The sequence below is a fragment of the Bombyx mandarina genome, chromosome 22 (genome assembly GCF_030267445.1).
Source record: "Bombyx mandarina strain Sakado chromosome 22, ASM3026744v2".
In the NCBI taxonomy this organism is placed as follows: Eukaryota; Metazoa; Arthropoda; class Insecta; order Lepidoptera; family Bombycidae; genus Bombyx; species Bombyx mandarina.
Window position 1 is genome coordinate 15663620 of NC_143228.1, and position 19736 is coordinate 15683355.

General features: G+C 39.3%; 1 protein-coding gene and 2 non-coding genes across 3 annotated transcripts; all 3 read right to left on the minus strand.

The window, feature by feature from the left end:
• LOC114240234 (U5 spliceosomal RNA) lies at positions 1 to 115 on the minus strand. The gene has a single exon (XR_003624495.2). It is a non-coding gene; the product is annotated as a U5 spliceosomal RNA (small nuclear RNA).
• An 851-nt stretch (positions 116 to 966) lies between these two features.
• LOC114240220 (putative peptidoglycan muropeptide transporter SLC46) lies at positions 967 to 14679 on the minus strand. Its single transcript, XM_028170690.2, has 7 exons — positions 13758 to 14679; positions 13504 to 13663; positions 13159 to 13260; positions 11424 to 11561; positions 2812 to 2895; positions 1471 to 1627; positions 967 to 1086 (listed from the first exon to the last, which is right to left on the minus strand). The coding sequence occupies exons 1-7, from the start codon at positions 14574 to 14576 to the stop codon at positions 1017 to 1019; spliced, it is 1530 nt and encodes a 509-aa protein (XP_028026491.2). The 5' UTR covers positions 14577 to 14679; the 3' UTR covers positions 967 to 1016.
• Positions 14680 to 16257: 1578 nt separating this feature from the next.
• Positions 16258 to 16376, minus strand: LOC114240226 (5S ribosomal RNA). Its single transcript, XR_003624490.1, has one exon. It is a non-coding gene; the product is annotated as a 5S ribosomal RNA (ribosomal RNA).
• Between the last annotated feature and the right edge of the window lie 3360 nt (positions 16377 to 19736).

Sequence of the window (19736 nt, forward strand, 5' to 3'; positions counted from 1 at the left end):
AGCCTCACCAAAGTGAGGCATCAAAAATAAGTTAGACTCATTTGAGTGTTCCCCTCCACGGAAATCTTTAGTAAAAGGCGAAAGATTTAAGCGTACTGAAGGGAAACCAGAGATGCTTAACAAATTTTAAAAAAATTACTTAAATGCCCTTTAACAAATAATGAATGCGCGATTCAGAAGCCCGAATAATGCCATCTGTTGGCGGTATTCGGAGCTTTTAAAGAAGCAGACGCTGACAGTGATAAATGATATTACACATGCAGTAAATTGTAATGTAACTTATGTTGATATAAAGCTCGAAGGTAAGTACAATAATACTACAATTATTTTAACTGCAGATTTACCTATTATAATAATATGTTACACACATTTCATTTTCTGTACAAGCAGTTATACTTTGGAATTAACTTCCTCCAAGCATACGTGCGTGCAAAACCATAGCAGCGTTCAAGAAATCTGTTAAAGAACATAACATATTAAATAAAAGTATATATGTATATATTTGTATAATGTATTTTTTTTTTTTTTATTGCCTTTGTAGGCAGACGGGCATACGGCCCACCTGATGGTGAGTGGTTACCGTCGCCCATGGACTTCAGCAATGCCAGGGGCAGAGCCAAGCCGCTGCCTACCGCTAATAATAATAATAGTAGTATAAAGTAAGTATAATATGTATATGTGTGTGTATTTATTTGTATGTCTATATATTGTTTTGTATCTTGTAATCAATCCACTATGTAATGTTTACTGTATGCACTAAGTTTGTGTTCCTAATTCTCCTTTCCTTCTGCGGGTCTACTGGAAGAGATTTCAACCTAAAATAAGTAGTGCCCTTGTGCTCTGTATCCTTATTGTTGTGTTTCTTCTAACAGCTGTGTGTACAAAATATAATAAATAAATGAACCATTAGGGTCGGTTCAAAGTTTAGAGGAACGATTCTGTTGTGTGAAATAAAAAAGCAGTGTACGCTTATCAGATATATTTTAGAACCTAAATTTTAAACTAATACAATTTTATTATTTTTCCGAATCACATGTTGTGTTTACTTTCCTCTTTGCGTCTTTTTTATGTTCAAAATACAACCACCTGAAATTTAAAAAGTTTAATTATTTTTCGTGTCATCAAATATGACATTTAAGATTCTTAAAAAAAAAAGAACTGGCGAAAGTGGGAGCCTTATCTATACGGAAAAGGCTTGGCCAATGTCCATGGGTATCAATAATCACTCAAAAGCAGGTAGCCGATGACCGTAAAAAAAAACTTCATTGCACTGTCTTAAAAGGTGACTAAGGGTACAGCCGGTATATCATTTTGTATTCCGTAAACGGATACGCGAAATCCACCATATTATTATACCACCATCCAGCCTGGCGGTCCACCACCCTGCCTATTACCGCCGCAAAATAATCACGCGTACCATCTTTAAGGATGAGACAGCCGTTATGACATCAAAAAGAAAGTCACACTAACCCAAATATGAAAATAGCAGGTAAAGTCAAACTGGCTCCGAGCAGGAAGACAGCGCCTGGCAGCACGTTGAGCGTCGCCATGTAAACGCGGGAGTAGAGAGGTCCATACACCAGCGGCATCATCGCCTCCGCCAGACCGAACAGAGAATTCACCTTGCCTGGATACACGAACTTATTTAGAACATCAGTATCTATGTTTGTTAGTTGTATTTTTAGCGGTAGGCAGCGGCTTGCCTCTGCCTCTGGCATTGCTGAAGTCCATGGGCGACGATAATCACTCACCATCAGGTGGGGCGTATGCTGGTCTGCCTACAATTGAAATAAAAATAGTGTAATCTAAGTTGCTAAAGTGGCGAATGAAAGGCATGCAACAGAGATGCGAATGTTGCGATGGATGTGTGGAGTAACGAGAATGGATAGAATACGGAATGAATATATTAGAGGAAGTCTGAAAGTGTCACCTGTGACAGATAAGCTGAGAAAAGCGCGTTTGGGATAGTATCGACATGTGATGAGACGAAATGAAAATGAGGTTGGTAAGAGAATGTTAATTATAAATGTGGAAGGGTATAGAGGAAGAGGTAGAACTAAGAAGAAATTGATGGATTGTGTGAAAGACGATATGGGTAAGAGGAGAGTGAGCGAAGAAACTGTATATGATAGAAGAGTATAGAAGGAGAAAACATGTTGCGCCGACCCCAGGTGACTGGGAGAAGGGCAGGATAATAATGAATGATAATGATGTTAGTAGTAGTCGTTTAGAAGTAGTTAAATGAAATCAAAACCTCAAGAGTCCTGCGAGGAGTTATTTGAGATGATCTCACTATCTTCTCTTCATAACCGCAGCAATTATCATCCACAGAGCAAACTCCATTCCCACTACAGTAAGCCACTGCTTTCTTCTATAGTAAGATTCAGAAGAAAATTCCTCCTGATCCTCACTTCTAAGCTTTATCAGAATTTCAATTTTTCACGAGCCCGATATCGAAGATGTTCATAAATTACCATTAATCATTTAATTATGGCTGCCCAGTTGGGGACAAAAATTAAGTGTCTATGTATTACTGTATGCAATTTACATCTTCTTTTTAGTGAAACCACTTATTAAATTAAGCATATGAATTGTTCTCGGTAGATCCACAAGACAATAGTCATCACAAAGTAAGATGTATTGTCCATCTTGAAACTTAATCTTATAGTCTAGATTATGCTGTTGCGACAGTTATCCCGATTTTCAGAATGAAATGGTATAACTGATTCGCAGTAGAAATAGGCAGGATTGTGGCACACATCTTACCCTAATGTAAGTTAATAATGCTGTTATTTGTATTGATTAACTTACCAAATTCCTCCCCGCTCACCAGTTTCGTTGCGATCGATCGCATCGCTATGAATGATGTTCCATTTAAAATTTCCATCAACGGAGCTGCGTGAAAAAGAAAATCTGTTAATTTTCTGTCTTTATAAATAACTAGCTTTTGCCCGCGACTCCGTCCGCGTGGAATAGTTACTTTGGCACAACGCTAAATTTTACCCGCGTCTTCATTTACGTAGAGGGTAAAAATATTTTTGAATAATAGAGAATGTTAAGGAGCTATTTAAACCTCTATTTTGAAACATTCTTTATTGGTGCTCCACCTGTATTGGTCTTAGAGCGATGTTATATAGCCTATAACCTTCCACAATAAATGGGCTGTCTAACACTGAAAGAATTTTTCAAATCGCACCAGTAGTTCCTGAGATTAGCGCGTTCAAACAAACAAACTCTTCAGCTTTATAATATTAGTATAGGTTTACTATCCGATTTGTACTAGAACAGGGATTCCCAGAGTGGTCCTAGGGGTATAAACGATATGGACTCAACCTAGGAGATTTTGCTGACACTAGCCTTGACAAGAGCAGTGCTTCGCTGAGTCTACCACCGAATCGGAATCGCGACCCTCTGAGAAGATCCCGCGGGAAACTCAGTGGGCGCACTCTACAAGTACGTAATTCCATTCGGCTGTACAGCATCGTTACATGTGCGCCCGAAACGAAATTTTATAAAAGACTAGCCGTAGCTTCGTTGGGAATTTAAAATGAACATTATTATTTATTGCTATTATTATTAGGGAGTCCAACACTTATAAAAATATTAGCCTATCCATTAAGTACATGTATTTTCTACATGGATACCAAGTTTCAAGTCAATCGGATGCATGGTTCAATAGTTATAACGGAACATCCGTAAAAACCACTGTAGATTTATATATTAGTATAGATGATATGAAAACATTCCGCTTGCTGTTACGTAAGCAGACGATTTTGTAAGTCACCTTCATCATTCTCACCGTCGACATTGGCATGGAGACGACTTTGTTCCGAAAAATATTTGAATAATTTCAAAGCGAGATTTCATTCTAAAATACATTCTCAATAAACAACTTGCAAAATCCATATGAAATATCTTTCGTAACTAATACTTAGCTCCTGTATTTAATATTATCCTTTTTTTTCATGAAGGTGAACAATAAAACTTACTCTACCTTCATCACTAATAACAACGCGCTTTGTAATTCTACAAAGCGTGTTGTTTCAGCTATTTTGCGAACCATTGAAAATCCAGTAGGTATAATAAACAACAAAATTTATAACTAGAGAATCGCAGACATCTCATGCACTTCTTATCTGCAATTTACGTACTTAATTATCAGTTTGTTTGACTGCCATTCATATTTGCTATGTGCTTAAGATAAATAAAATGAACTACTACAAATACTGCAGTACAATATTTGTTTTAATAAGTTTATTACGTTTTCTAGTAAATTTAAAAGAAGATTCTGATTAAAATTAAATAAATAATTTAAATATTCCTTTGTACATCCATTTAACAATTGTTGAGTTAAGCTCGCCATTTTTTATATGTTATCGCAATTACTGTATTATATTAACAGTGTGTACAAATAAAGAATAAATAAAATAACAACATAAAAGGTCGAAATATTAATAAATTATATATATTAATAAATATTATAAATAGCAGATGTATGGAAATGGTAGTGCAAGGTAGAGGGGGAAGAGGTCGACCGAAGAAGACATGGATGGAGTGTGTGAATGACGATATGAGAGAGAGAGGAGTGAGTGTTGAGATGACGGCTGATAGAAGAGAATGGAAGAGAAAAATTAGCTGTGCCGACCCCACATAGTGGAATAAGGTGGAGAAAAAGAAGAAGATAAAAGGTCGAAATATTAATAAAGATTTAGTTATTGAAATGTAATGTTTTCAAACGCTGGTTTGTTTTCATTTCATTAAAAAAAGTCGTTTTCACGTCAAATAAAAACAGTACCCCGAAAAGCTCAAGTTTTTCGAAAATTTAATGAAGTTGACGTGATAAAGTTGTTTAAATCGATGAACACCGGCTGCACGCATGAAAGAGTGTCACGTTCTTTTGAGCCTGAGCGTGCAAGTGAGAGCGCGGAACAAGCGATAGAGAGGCACGATCGGCCCAAGCGTTAATTAATCGAAAAAAAAAAAATATTTTTAATTATCTCCGTCTTTGATAGAAGATAGATACAAAATACTGATAATTCCGTGATAATAATTCAATTGAATTCATGAGTATGAAATTTTTCATTAGCTTTTTTTTTTTTTTATTGCTTAGATGTGTGGACGAGCTCACAGCCCACCTGGTGTTAAGTGGTTACTGGAGCCCATAGACATCTACAACGTAAATGCGCCACACACCTTGAAATATAGTTCTAAGGTCTCAGTATAGTCACAACGGCTGCCCCACCCTTCAAACCGAAACGCATTACTGCTTCACGGCAGAAATAGACGGGGCGCTGGTACCTACCCGTGCGGACTCACAAGAGGTCCTACCACCAGTAATTACGCAAATTATAATTTTGCGGGTTTGATTTTTATTGCACGGTGTTATTCCTTCACAGTGGAAGTCAATCGTGAACATGTGTTGTGTACGTATTTCATTAGAAAAATTGGTACCCGCCAGCGAGATTCGAACACCAGTGCATCGCTCGATACGAATGCACCGGACGTCTTATCCTTTAGGCCACGACGACTTCTAAAACTTCTTCTTCTTCTTTATGACGTTAGGTACCTAGCACACGGCGTATTTAAAACGTGCAGACGAGACGTGTTTCAGGAACGCGCGTCATCTGCGCCGTAGATGCCGATTTTTGGGTTTGTATAGATTCAAGCACGCGTAAAACGCGATAAAAACGCAAGTGTGGAGCTCATTTGTATTGCGTTCAAAGGGGTAGGGGTAGAGGTGGGCGCGCGCTCACGCCGTCGCACTACCCCGACTACCCGCGCCCTTGTACAACTAAACTGATCTGATCAAAACGTAAAAGCTACGACCACAACGCGTCTGTATCGCTTTATCTGCGCAGTAGACGCGCGCTTCACGATCACTGTGTGTACTTATAGTCCAAGATCCCAGGGCTCCCAGACGTCACGTATTTTCTGACGAACGAAATGTGGCCGATTGCGTAGTGTTAGTATGTACTAAGAACGCATGCCTACCTGCTACCTTGCTTAGATGACAAATTTTCAGGTATCAGGTACTCAAGGTACATACAATCATTACCTACTAGCATACGGCTCACCTGATGGCAAGCGGTTACCGTCGCTCAGAGACGTCAGCAATGCCAGTGGCAGAGCCAAGCCGCTGCCTACTATTGAGTACTCTCCGCAAGCCTCCTTTGAAGAAGTACATGTCATAACGCTCGAGAAACACCGTGGAGGGGAGCTCATTCCAAGCTGGACAGTACGTGTCAGAAAAGATCTTTGGAAACGCAATGTCGATGAACGCAACGGTTCCAGATAATATGAATGAACCGGTGTTCCGGACACCTTCCAAGGTGTGATGGTAAAAAGGAGATGAGTGGATCTTCAGAGCATGCCCCATGAAACATACAGTACAAAACACAGAGAGAACCGAAGTCCCTCCGTAAACCTAGAGGTTCCAAGCGATCCGCGAGAACGGGACTGTCGATGATCCGAACAGCCCGCTTCTGCTCTTGCTCAGAGGTGGGAGCAGTACTTCACGCGAGACCGGACCTGTGCTTTGTAAAGCACAAGTCTTTGCCCAGGCGTGAAATACCGTTTCGCTCTGTTGAGGACTCCCAACATTTTAGAGGCCAATTTGGCTTTACCTTCCAAATGACTCCGATACTCAACATCGCTCGAAACATCGACCCCCAGAAGCCCTATACTCGCAGAAAGCTGCAGGGATACTCCTTATATAATATAATAAATTGCTGCGCCATGACAAAAGGGTCCTTCTTCGCATAACTGTGTCATAAAAGTGTTGAACTGAAGAGAATTCAGCTCGCCCCACCCCAATGTTTTCATTTCGTAATATGAGCGATTGAATTTGACAATGAGTTTAGAGAACTAATAACACTTGACGAATCTAAACGTTACAAAACTCTATGGACGTCGAAGCCAATGAAAGTGTAAACCCTCATAAGTAGTTGTGATTTACTTCGTGGAACCAATACTCGGTGCACGGCCTACACCCGTGTAAGTTGCCACGTAAACTTACGAACTACCTAAACTTTCAAACACGACTCTGCTATTTACGATGGAACCCTCGTCCGGATATTACATTGTTATTTACGCAGATATTGTTGTGTGAAAGGGTTTAATGTGCACTATTAAATATTTGATTAGACGCTGTTCAATTATTAATTTTATGATGTAAACTCACATTTAAAACGCAAAATGTAGTTATTGGGATCAGTGTGCTTAGTGCGAGCTATTTAATGTTCGTAAAATTTAACTTAAATTTGTATGGAGTTGGAAGTTTGCCTTCGTTTACCGCTAGGGGCGCTGTTCCAACTGCATACAAATTTGAGTTAACATTTACGCTATCGACAACGTTAAAAAACTCGCTCTAAGCACACTGTTTGTTTTGTATGCGCTGGTTGTCGTTTGTCCGATCGCCTTGTAAATTCGAGGTCGTTGTTTTGTGGACGACAGATGGAGCTCGAGTCGTTTCAATATTTTATTGTTAACGTTAGTCTCTTATGACGCGTAGCCGACTTTAATAAGCTCTCATAAGATATTTTTGTTTTCGCTCATATCAGCGAACAAAAATGCCCTAAACACGTTAGGTACCTCAAGCACCGGTCACCGTCCTCGCCAAGCCCGTCGCTTGCGACGAAGGGCTCGACGAGTAAATTAACCCACAGACACAGCCCACTGAGTTTCTCACTGGGTCGCGTCTCCGATCCGGCGGTAGATTCTGCGAAGCACTATTCTTGCTAGGGCCAGTGTTAGCAACACTCCCGGTTTGAACCCCGTGAGCTCACCTACACGTCAAGGCGAAGCTGAAATAGCTTCTCAAAACTATCAACATAGGCAGGAAAATATTTTTTTTCAATTATACATCAACACAATGGAAATAGACTTAAAGAGTAAAATAAATTATTAAATTATACGTAAAATGCTAGCAGACCGTATTGCAGGCAATAGTAAAATAATAAATCATATTTGTATTTAATTAAAGCGTTTTCGCTGGAACTACCTTTAGTAATACCGGTCACTCACATTCGCACGAATACGCAAACCCACAAGTGTAGGACGACATTTGCAAATGATTATGCAAAGTTATAGCTGCATTCGCGGCTTTCCAAGCTGTTTCGGTTTTTAACGGACATCAAAGCGCGCGAACCCCGATCCTTCGCGTAGTCTCCCACACAACCGTGTGACCAGTTGCGCCCACGATTGCGAAGGTAACGGACGTTTCGCCATTTTCATAGTCCGTGACGTCTACTGTGTAGCGTACTTTCATCATGGATTGAAACAACACCAAGGTGATGGAGTTCATTGAACTCCTGCAAAATGAATCGACCATATGGGACCCTCAAAAGAAATCCCATAACAACAGAATGACCGTTAATGACGCCTAAGAAAGAATTAAAAACTCTTTTTCTCTTCAATGTTCTATTGACGAATTAAAAAAGACGAGAAATTCGTGAGACATTCGTAAACAAGTGTAGTAGGAAGCCCAAACGGGTACGCAAATTGAATACCGAACCCATTTGCACAGCCGCTAAGTTTGCGAATGAATGTCTGACAGCCCTTCACATGCGCGCGAACATTCGTAAAGCCGGCTCCACATTCGCGGCGCGAATGTCCGCGAAGGGCGCGAACCGCGAGTGTGGATGGTTTCGCGACTTCGCGGTCGCGCTTCGCGGCGTTCCCCGTCCGGTGGCGGTTTTCTGGCCCGCGACAAAGGGCCTGCGAAGCGCGAACGCGAAGGCATCCACACCCGGGTATGTTCGCAGTTGTGTGCGAGACGCAGTGACAAGCGGACGTCATGAGTATCTAATGGAGTAACGATCAGCAACTAACGTTCCTTGAATGTTATCATGCTGAGCCCGTGCTTTGGCAAGCTCAACATGGAGATCATAAAAACAAAAATAAAGTACATGATGCATGGCTGAGAATTAGTGCAATTATGGAAATTCCTGTGCCATATTTAAAGAAGAAAAAGGATTCCTTAATGTCTAGCTACAGAAAGTATAGAAAAAAAGTTAAGGATTGATGCGATGGATTTGTGTCATCCACCACCTTCTTCTCCTCCATTTATTTTTTATTTGTTTTTTTGATTTTATAAACGTATAATTGTAACACGCTAAGGCGCACAATTTCAGAGCAGCAGCAACTTCAACGTCCATTTCAGTCAAATGCGCGAACGTAAATGCGAAAGGTTGCGTGTGTAGAGGGCTATGTTTTTCACGTCGTGTTCATGCGTGAACCGCGGCCGTGATTCGCGGCCGCGGTTCGCGGGCGAATGTAGAGCCCGTATACAATGTACAAATGTTCACGCGCATGTGAGTGGCCGGCATAACGTTCGAATTATTATTTTTCGCGTTTTAATTAGACAAGTATATTTAATCCATTTGGGTTTTTTGTTTCATCTATTAATTTTTTTGTTACGTGAGTATTTTTAGTTATTTTTATTTTATTTCATAGATGACGGCGAATCAATTACGACAAAGATTTAAACATAAACAAGTTCGTTCAAAATTTTGAAAATTGCAATTATTTTTTGCAATTTCGAATCGAGAATTTAAAATTAAGCCGCAAAATTACAAAAGTCTTGAACTTTATAGAACCCTATTTTTGCTGTTGTCCATAAGCATCATTTACAACTAACCATCACTTTAACTGTACGCTTGTCTGTCTTCTAAAGCAAAATCCGAAACCATACTATAATAGCATATCTAGTGAAAATTACAAATAAAAACTTTTAGAACCACCGTGTAGGATTTAATTAGTGATTTGAAATATAAATAAATATTTTTTCCAATATTATATTATCAATAAAACGGTCCAAGGAAGCTCGGTACTTAGCCTGGGCAGTATAAAAAAAGAAAGACCGTGATGCATTCTCGCCTAAGTTTTTAAAACCATCGTCGAATCAATCTCAACAGAACGTATTGTAATATTTTATTGCCCTTTTCGTTCTGGAAACTTCTTATACAGCCTGTGTTTTTTTATCGCTTAGATGATTGGACGTGCTCACAGCCCATCTGGTGTTAAGTGGTTACTGGACCCTATAGACATCTACGACGTAAATGCGCCACCCACCTTCAGATATAAGTTCTTAGGTCTCAAGTATAGTTTCAACGGCTGCCCCACCCTTCAAACCGAAACGCATTACTGCTTCACGGCAGAAATAGGTTGGGTGGTGGTACCTACCCGTGCGGACTCACAAGAGGTCCTACCACCAATAAACTGTGTAGATTGGTAGCAGTTGACCAACTACGCGAACCTGTATACTAGTACGCAACCAGTGTGGTATCGTAGAGTGGAACCCCATCTCTTTCCTTGGGTATCGCTAAATACGCTGGGAGATTCATTGCAGAATGTGCAGCAACGTTCTTTGAGTGTTATATCGTCAATCGGCATTTACTGGTGGCAGGGTATGGTGTCAGCCCTACGGGAAGGTACCATGATCCTGCTTATTGCCGCTAAGATAATTATGCATTTCACTTCGAATTTCGGGACAGGCGTCATATAAAGTGATAGAGTCTTTGACCTCATTTGTAAAGATGGGGAGCAACATTCAAGTTGTCTCTGGACTCCAATCACTGGATATGTACTTTACACCGCGTAGGCCATAATCTCATTTATCTACTGTTAATATTTATAACAACCTAATTCTACACACACATTCACTTGGTTAATAAAAACAGATTTTTTTATTATCTCAATGCTTACAAATAATTTAGGTAAATTTGTCGCTACGGTTGCACTGCATTAAATCATGGCCACCTTGACACGAAGACAAATCACAGAATGCACTATTCCGAAACAAATGGACCTCATACCGGACTTAGGGTCACCCCCTCGCTATTTGGGATGCGGAGCGGAAAAATAGAACAATAATTCTAGAAGTAGTAAATGGCACTTAATTGGCACACTTTAGCATTTAATTAAAAGAGCTAAGGTCTACTTATCTATTCATCTTATGTATCGTATAATAATCCAAACTCTGTTTGTGGACCAGCGTAGGATATACAAGTAGGCGAAGCCTAAGTTACTCTGTCAAAACTACAACAAGTGGCTCGGTAGTCGTGGCGCTGATAAGCTTGCACACCACGCTAACAGCGTCCCTTGCTCAGGGCTTGCCTTCCTAGTTCTGACGCGAAACGTTCAGCCACAAAGAATTTTAGTAGGTTTGATCGCCCCAACGCTTGGACAGACGCCCGGCGATTTCGAAAAACAAAAGAATGAAAAAGTACATAAATAAAGTTATTAAAAATAAAAAAATATAGATATCCCGTCTATATGTTATAAAGTGAAAAGTGTCAGTGTGATTTTACGCCACTTATTATCAAATACTGTACAAATTGAAAATAATATTTAACAAATTATATAGTTATAAAACGTTCAAAAGTCGGCAGCCCTAATCTCGGCCCTGTATCATGATTACTCACCGATATATATCTCCAAGTTGTTCCTGGCGAAAGCATATACGAAAGCTCCCATGATTTTGCTGATAATGGATATTATTCCTAGTATTGTGTCATCTACTTTCAGGTAATTGCTAAAGAGACTCATCGAGAACAGTGTACCTGAAGAAATGAAACTCCATAAGTTTATGTTTTAACTCATAAAATGGCTTTATTGTGAACAGTTACCTATGCAGTGAACTGCTCGAACAGTATGACGTAAAACCTAGCTCATACCATCAGCGCAAAGAGCTTCTTACGATCTTTTCAGCGGGTACTGGTGGTAGGACCTCTTGTGAGTCCGCGCGGGTAGGTACCACCGCCCTGCCTATTTCTGCCGTGAAGCAGTAATACGTTTCGGTTTGAAGGGTGGGACAGCCGTTGTAACTATACTGAGATCTTAGAACTTATATCTCAAGGTGGGTGGCGCATTTACGTTGTAGATGTAACCCTGCAACCTTCCGAGAGTATTGGGATACTTGGGGTCGACATTTCGAACGATGTCCAGTTTCGGAGTCATTTGCAAGGCAAAGCCAAGTTGGCGTCCAAAATGCTGGGAGTCCTCAACAGAGCGAAGCGGTACTTCACGCCTGGACAAAGGCTTTTGCTTTATAAAGCACAAGTCCGGCCTCGCGTGGAGTACTGCTCCCATCTCTGGGCCGGGGCTCCCAAATACCAGCTTCTTCTATTTGACTCCATACAGAGGAGGGCCGTTCGGATTGTCGATAATCTCGGTCTCACGGATCGTTTGGAACCTCTGGGTCTGCGGAGGGACTTCGGTTCCCTCTGTATTTTGTACCGTATGTTCCATGGGGAGTGCTCTGAGGAATTGTTCGAGATGATACCGGCATCTCGTTTTTACCATCGCACCGCCCGCCACCGGAGTAGAGTTCATCCATACTACCTGGAGCCACTGCGGTCATCCACAGTGCGTTTCCAGAGGTCTTTTTTGCCACGTACCATCCGGCTATGGAATGAGCACCCCTCCACGGTGTTTCCCGAGCGCTATGACATGTCCTTCTTCAAACGAGGCTTGTGGAGAGTATTAAGCGGTAGGCAGCGGCTTGGCTCTGCCCCTGGCATTGCTGAAGTCTATGGGCGACGGTAACCACTCACCATCAGGTGGGCCGTATGCTCGTCTGCCTACAAGGGCAATAAAAAAAAAAAAATACATGTCTATGGGCTCCAATAACCACTTAACACCAGGTGGGCTGTTAGCTCGTCCACACATCTAAGCAATAAAAAAAAGGTCGGATAATAGATTCACTTGCCCTTAGCTACTAGGCCCCCTGCAGAGGCACTCGGGCTGCTGTTAGCAAATCCGACCCTTCCTGGTAGGTTCCGTGCTAATTAAGCCCTCTGGGCCCATCACCAAACCCATAGAGGGTCACCAAGGAACAAAAAAGCAGCCATGTGTTCCGGCTTGAAGCTTTCAGTGCGCATATCACGCATATCTGTGGAGTTCGGTAACCACTTAATACCACATGGACCATAACCATGTATTATTATTGTAAATGTTGATTGAATATTTGGTTATTTATTTAAAAGGCATTTTTAAAATGTCCAACTGGAGGAAAGGGTATTCCTTTTAAAGGTAAGGCTTTTGCTTCGCGACTGAAATAGGCAAGTTGAGGGTACCTTAAAAATGCAGGCCCACCATTTTGATCTATACTTGCCAATTCATTAATTAAACAAAGACTCATATAAAAGTTATCCTTACCTATTAAATTAGTCAGCATAGCGTATGTAGACCAAAAACTGAATTGAACTTCATTCCAATTGAATCTATATCTCGCGAACAGATACATCACGGTGAACTCACCTGTAATATAAGATTAGTGTTAAAGATTATCATTGACCAAAGTTTCGGACAATTTTACGAGCTTACAAGTCTTCATAACTGAAATTTACAGTCTTTCGCCAAATGTATTTATCCACCTTGAGTTTTGAGGCTTAGCCATAAATCAGTGCGCCTTTGCTTCCAAATTATCAACGCAAGACGCGGCGAAAGAAGCATAAAACAACGCTATCTTATATTGTCTGTAACGATTGTAGTTAAGATTACCATGCATTGGTCCAAATACGACACAGACCACTATTAGCAGTAAAGCCACACGCAATCGTCGATTTCCTGGCCCCTTCTTAAATGCCACCTTAAAAGTCTCCAAAACTAGCCGGACGTCAAAGAATTCTCTTAAGAAACTTCCGCAACCAGTCTTTTTGCTCTGAAAACACAATGAGGGTAGCGAATTCAGTAATCACATCAAGTAATTAAACATCTGAACATAATTAATTATAACTCGGCTCGTAAATTTTTACCTCTTTCTCTGCGACAACTTTATTCGGTTCTTCTAAATAGTAGTAGCCATAGACCAGACTGAACAAGTAAAGCATTACTGACAACGTAAAAACGCCGTAGTAGCCAATCAAATTCAATAGAATCCCACTTAAAGCACTGCCGATCGGATAACCAAGAGACATAAACATGTTGACCAAACCGACTCTGTAAGTTCGGTTCTCCACTGTAGTTATATCACCTACATAGCTAAAGGCACCAATGAAATTCGTGAACCATCCCCCAGTGATCGCCGGGAAAATAGATTCAGTAAATGCCGTCACTTCAACAGGTAATTCATAAAAGAAATATGTGTTTACGATGAAACCCAAACAAGATAAAAATTCACCAACTATCGGCAGCAAAATGCACGCTTTTCTTTTACCAGTCTTGTCGCTCCACGCCCCGACGAATAATATCACACATACTGGTATAGCCGTTTGCACAACGTTTTTCCAAACTTGGACACTCGCTATCAGTCTTTGTACGGTTTCTTCCGCCTCCGTGTAGTTTTCCGTTTGTCGTAATGTTAAAGCCGTGCAGACCTCGTCTGAGTAATTAAGGTTGACTCTACAAGCCTTGTCTAAGCTCAGATTCTGGACCGCCAGTGAGGCCAGAACACTGGGCATCACGTAGCAAGCCATTATAGGCTCCACGGTTGTGTTATTTTTTATTAATTTCAATCGTTGTTTGAATGTAAGCTTTTTTATTTCGCGAACGTTTTCTGATTTCAACGGGCATGTTTCGTGGGATCCTTTCGAGCACTCCTCATCGTCACAAACTTTCAGGTCTTTAACAGCCATTGTATTGCATAATAGATACTTTTGTGGTCGATAGTGAATTTAATGAGAATCAAACAGTTACTGTTGTCGAACAATCATTTATAATGATTATATTCGCGTATTTACTTGTTCTTTATATAATAGTACTCGATAAATCTCAATATTTGTGGAGTATTAGTGTCTCAGTTAGATAAAACTGATGTTTGTTTCTGAACGTGATTGCAGCGATGCGGCGTATTCAAAAGATGATATAATTGTAGAAAACAAAGGAACTATGTACCGTTTTTTAGTGCAAAATTTGTTGCTTAATTTTAGCTTCGTATAAATAGAGCATATCAAAACGCATGATTATTTTCATATGATTGGCATCACATGACATAACACCATTCCCAAGCAACCCGTAATGAACTACTAGTCTAAAGTACCTACGTGACGAACGGAAAACAATACCGACCATGAGGCCGCTGAATTATTCAATTTATATTTATCTTACATTGCGTGTAATACAAAAATCATTAGTAATGTTTAATGTCCCGAACAACTATTGAGAGATATTTTTAAAGCTATTTTGGTTCGCTAATTGTTGTGATGTTTCCTTGTCGTTAAAATTAAAGTCACAATGAATTAACCCACTTCGATAAAGCGGCACGACACGAGAACCCTCTCATCGTGGCCGCCGGTAACTACATTCCCGATCCTGCGGAAAAAACGGAAAGCAGTCGACGTCGCCCAAAACACGTCATCTCGGATCTTCCCGATCCACTAACGGTGCTTCTAGGTACTTCTACTAGGAACCCGTCGCTTGCGACGAAGGGCTCGACGAGTAAATTAACTCTAAGACACAGCCAACTGAGTTACTCGCCGGATCTTCTCAGTGGGTCGCGTTTCCGATCCGGTGGTAGATTCTGCGAAGCACGGCTCTTGCTAGGGTTCGTGTTAGCAACGTCGTCAGGTTTGAGCCCCGTGAGCTCACCTACTAGTTAAGGTTATACTGGAATAGCCTCTCAAGGCTACAAGATTAGGTAGGAAAAAAATAATAATGAATTAACAATATTGTTATAACGAACTAGCTGTACCCGTCCGCTTCGCTGGGCATTTAAAATCTATATATTAATACGTGAAGCAAAAACTTTGTATCCCTTTTTACGAAAATTGTGCGGACAGAGGAGTATGAAATTTTCTACACTTATAGAGAATATTGAGAAGAAGTACACATTGCTAATATTTTTTTTAAATAATGCATAAAATATACATTAAATCAATAAAGAAAACATTACACACACTACATACCATGTATTTGACGCACACACGCATGCATACTATTTATTTATTGTCAAACTTTTGTTCTTGACGTCTGTGGTCAAATTGAGAATAGATTAAATATTGTTTGTCTTTATTAATATTTTTTTATAGTGTAGCCTTGGCGAAATTTGTGATTACGAAGTATAAAATACAATCATAATAGTGTACAAACTTACAATTCCAATTAATTATAGTCGAATTTCGACTACTGCGGGACCTCTAGTTAAAATTATTACTTCTCACCTCTCACAAAGATTCTCATCATTAACGCCCCCGCAACTGTTGTAGGAAGTCCAACACGCACAGAAATATTTCAAAACTGTTGTATTATATTAATAGAAATTATAACTAATGATAATTTCAATGAAGTGATAGTTTCAGAATTTCTTAAGAAGCAAAAGGCTAACATCACGCAGTGTTCCCAGGCGGTCACCCATCCAAGTACTGACTGCGCCCGACGTTGCTTGACTTCGGTGATCGGACGAGAACCGGTGTTTTCAACGTGGTATGGACGTTAGCTGGATGGCTAGGTAAAATAATAGGCTACATATAGTTAAACTTTTGAATTAAAAATAAAAATTATTATTAAAGTATAATATTCTATTTAGACTTCAATAACACTTTTAAATCAGAATACAAATGACACAATATCAGATAAAAAGTTATTTTACATGACGTGTTATACATACAGCTTTATCCGAGAAACTACGAGTATTGGTAATGTTAATTCTAGCCTGTATTTAAAGAAAAGCTAGTTTTAAAGAACGGATTAAAAATTCCTGTAAAACATTTATGGCTGCATTCTTAATGACATTGTAAAAATCGAATCTCTATATTGTAAGGATTGGAAGTGATTTGCTTATTCATTTGACTGTATTTTTATTTTTAAACTGTAAACACAAACGTAAAACTTACTTCCTTGATTTATCATATTTCCTTTTCTAAATATAGTAAATCTATATATGTTTTAATACGTGAAGAAAAAACTTTGTACCCCTTTTTACGAAAACCTGAGGTCCCGCAGTAGTCGAAATTCGACTATAATTAATTGGAATTGTAAGTTTGTATACTATTATGATTGTATTTTATACTTCTATAATCACAAACTTCGCCAAGACTACACTATAAAAAAATATTAATAAAGACAAAAACAATATATAATCTATTCTCAATTTGACCACAAACGTCAAGAACAAAAGTTTGACAATAAATAGTATTCATGCGTGTGTGCGTCAAATACATAGTATGTAGTGTGTGTAATGTTTTCCTTATTGATCTAATGTATCTTTTACGCATTATTTAAAAAAAATATTAGCATTGTGCACTTTTTCTCTATATTCTCTATAAGTGTGGAAATTTTCATACACCTCCGTCCGCACAATTTACGTAAAAAGGGATACAAAGTTTTTGCTTCTTTATACTTAGATAGCGCGGACGGAGGAGTATGAATATTCTCACACTTATAGAGAATATAGAGAAGGAGTGCAGAATGTCAATTTTTTTTTAATTATGCCTTTAAAAAATCATTAAATCAATAAAAGAAACATGACACACGCTACCATGTATTTGACACACACACACGCATACCTAGTCAGGTCATAAATTCTGTCACATGTTTAATGTAAAATAATTGAAACAAGTTTATTCATTATGTAACCATTCATATACCAAAATGAACTTAACAAAACATAGATTCGTATGACACTAAAGTTTATTCAAAATGACCTCCGTGATTTTGAATACAGGCCTACAATCAGCGCGGCCAGTCGTCTATCGCAGCACGAACGAGGTCCATGTCAATATCGGCGGCTGCCTTAATCAAGGATGTCTTGAGTGACTCCAAATTGGGATGAGGCTTTGAGCATGCCTTTTCCTCCAAGTGTTGCCATATCTTGTAATCTAACGGGTTCAAATCTGGACTGGAGGAGGGCCAGTCTTCGTGCCGGATGAAGTCGATTTCACGCACCGCCAGCCAGTCTTGTGTGCTCTTCGCTCTATGAGCTGGCGCCGAGTCTTGTTGGAATACCCAGTGCCTGTTATTGAACATGGTATGAGAAACAGGCTCCACAAGGTTCGTCAGGACTGTATTTTGATACACAACTGCATTCGTTTTTACACCTTTCTCACAAAAATGTACCTCTGTTAAGCCCCAATAAGAAACTTCCAACCATACCATGAGCGAGGATGGAAAATGACCTCGTTGGACACGCGGAATACGGTTGCTCGCTTCTTCACTACTGTGTGCGTACACCTTATCATTTTGTTTGTTGTAGCTCTCTTCTACGGTAAAAAATTTTTCATCCGAAATAATAATTTCCCGATATTTTTTTTCCTGCGTACCGCTTCAACAAAGCGCGGCATCTCTTCAGTCTCAGGTCCATTAGACGAGCATTCAAACGATGTCCTGTTTTTCTTCGATATGCCCGAAGCCCTAAGTCTTCATTTAACACCCTTTTCACCGTGGTTCTGCTTAACCCCATCTGCAGGGCCAACAGTTTCTGCTTACGTTTGGGATTTCTTTGAATTCGCGCCTTCATAGCTTTTATCACTGCTGGAGTCCTAACAGACCGAGGGCGACCACTTCTTGACCTGTCATCTACACTAGAGTCTTCATTGTATCGTTTGATGGTACGATAAACGAATCTTTTGGTTATATTCAAATTTTTCAGTATGTTAAAAATTTGAATTGGCGCGTAACCGCAACGATGCAACGCAATAACTGCAACACGGTCTTCTTTAAGCGTCCACTCCATATTTAAAAATGAGTAAAATTCTAAAAGTATACATTTTTATTTTCATGAACAATTCGAAATTCGAATTCAATAAACTTTTTTGTGGCCAGCATTCTAAAAGAAAAGTTTTTACTGTGTGACAATACTTATGACCTGACTAGTTATATACTCTTCGTTTATTGTCAAACTTTTGTTATTGGAACGAAGTTCCTTATCGCGCGTTGTGAAAGGGGGCTAGACGGAAAAAATTCTTACGAAAAGTTGTCACGACACTTTTTAGATCCGTCATTCTGACCAATCAACGTGTAGGCGCTTATCGCGTGACATTGCTCGTATCCGATTGGTCCGCGTAATGAGTACAGTTTCTCGAGATAGCGTTTCAACAATAGTAATTTAGTTCATAGTATTGTCTTTTTCTTCTTCATAATGCCGTAATTTACTATTATATCTTAAAAAAAAAATTACAATTCCTTCACTAATTAATCGAAAGGAACTTCGTTCCATCCGGGTGGCCCTTGACACCTCTGAAGTTTTTTATTTAAAGTCTTTGGTCAAGTTGAGAATAGATTAATATTGTTTGTCTTTAATATTATTGGTCTATAGTGTAGTCTTGGCGAAATCGGTGATTATAGGAAATAAATTAATTGTCTTTGACAATAGAAACATAATAATGTACAAACTTATAATTTTAATTAATTATAGTCGAATTTCGACTACCGGAGGACCATTAGTATGTATTAAACCTTAACAATTCTTGTTTCGATAAGTTTGTCGCACCGATTGCAATGTTTGAAACCTCACAAATAAAAAAACAGCTCGTTTTAAATAGCAATCGATATGTCAAAATAGAGTTGATAATTATAAAACTTATTAAAGTCGCGAAAAGCCTTGATTCAACAAACAGCCGATCGTAAATCATATTACGTTCTTAAAGTTGTATCGAGGAATTTCAGCAGTCTTACTGGAATTGCTGGACATGTGGCTCTCAAACTTTGTGTTTTTACCGAATCCAAATAATATCTGATCGACTTAGAGATTAAAAATAAATTATCGAGTAAGTAATTTTAATTTTGAACTTGAAAAAAAAACCACTTGCATGAAAATATCTCATTGTCTACGATTAAGATACCTTAACCCATGGCTGAGT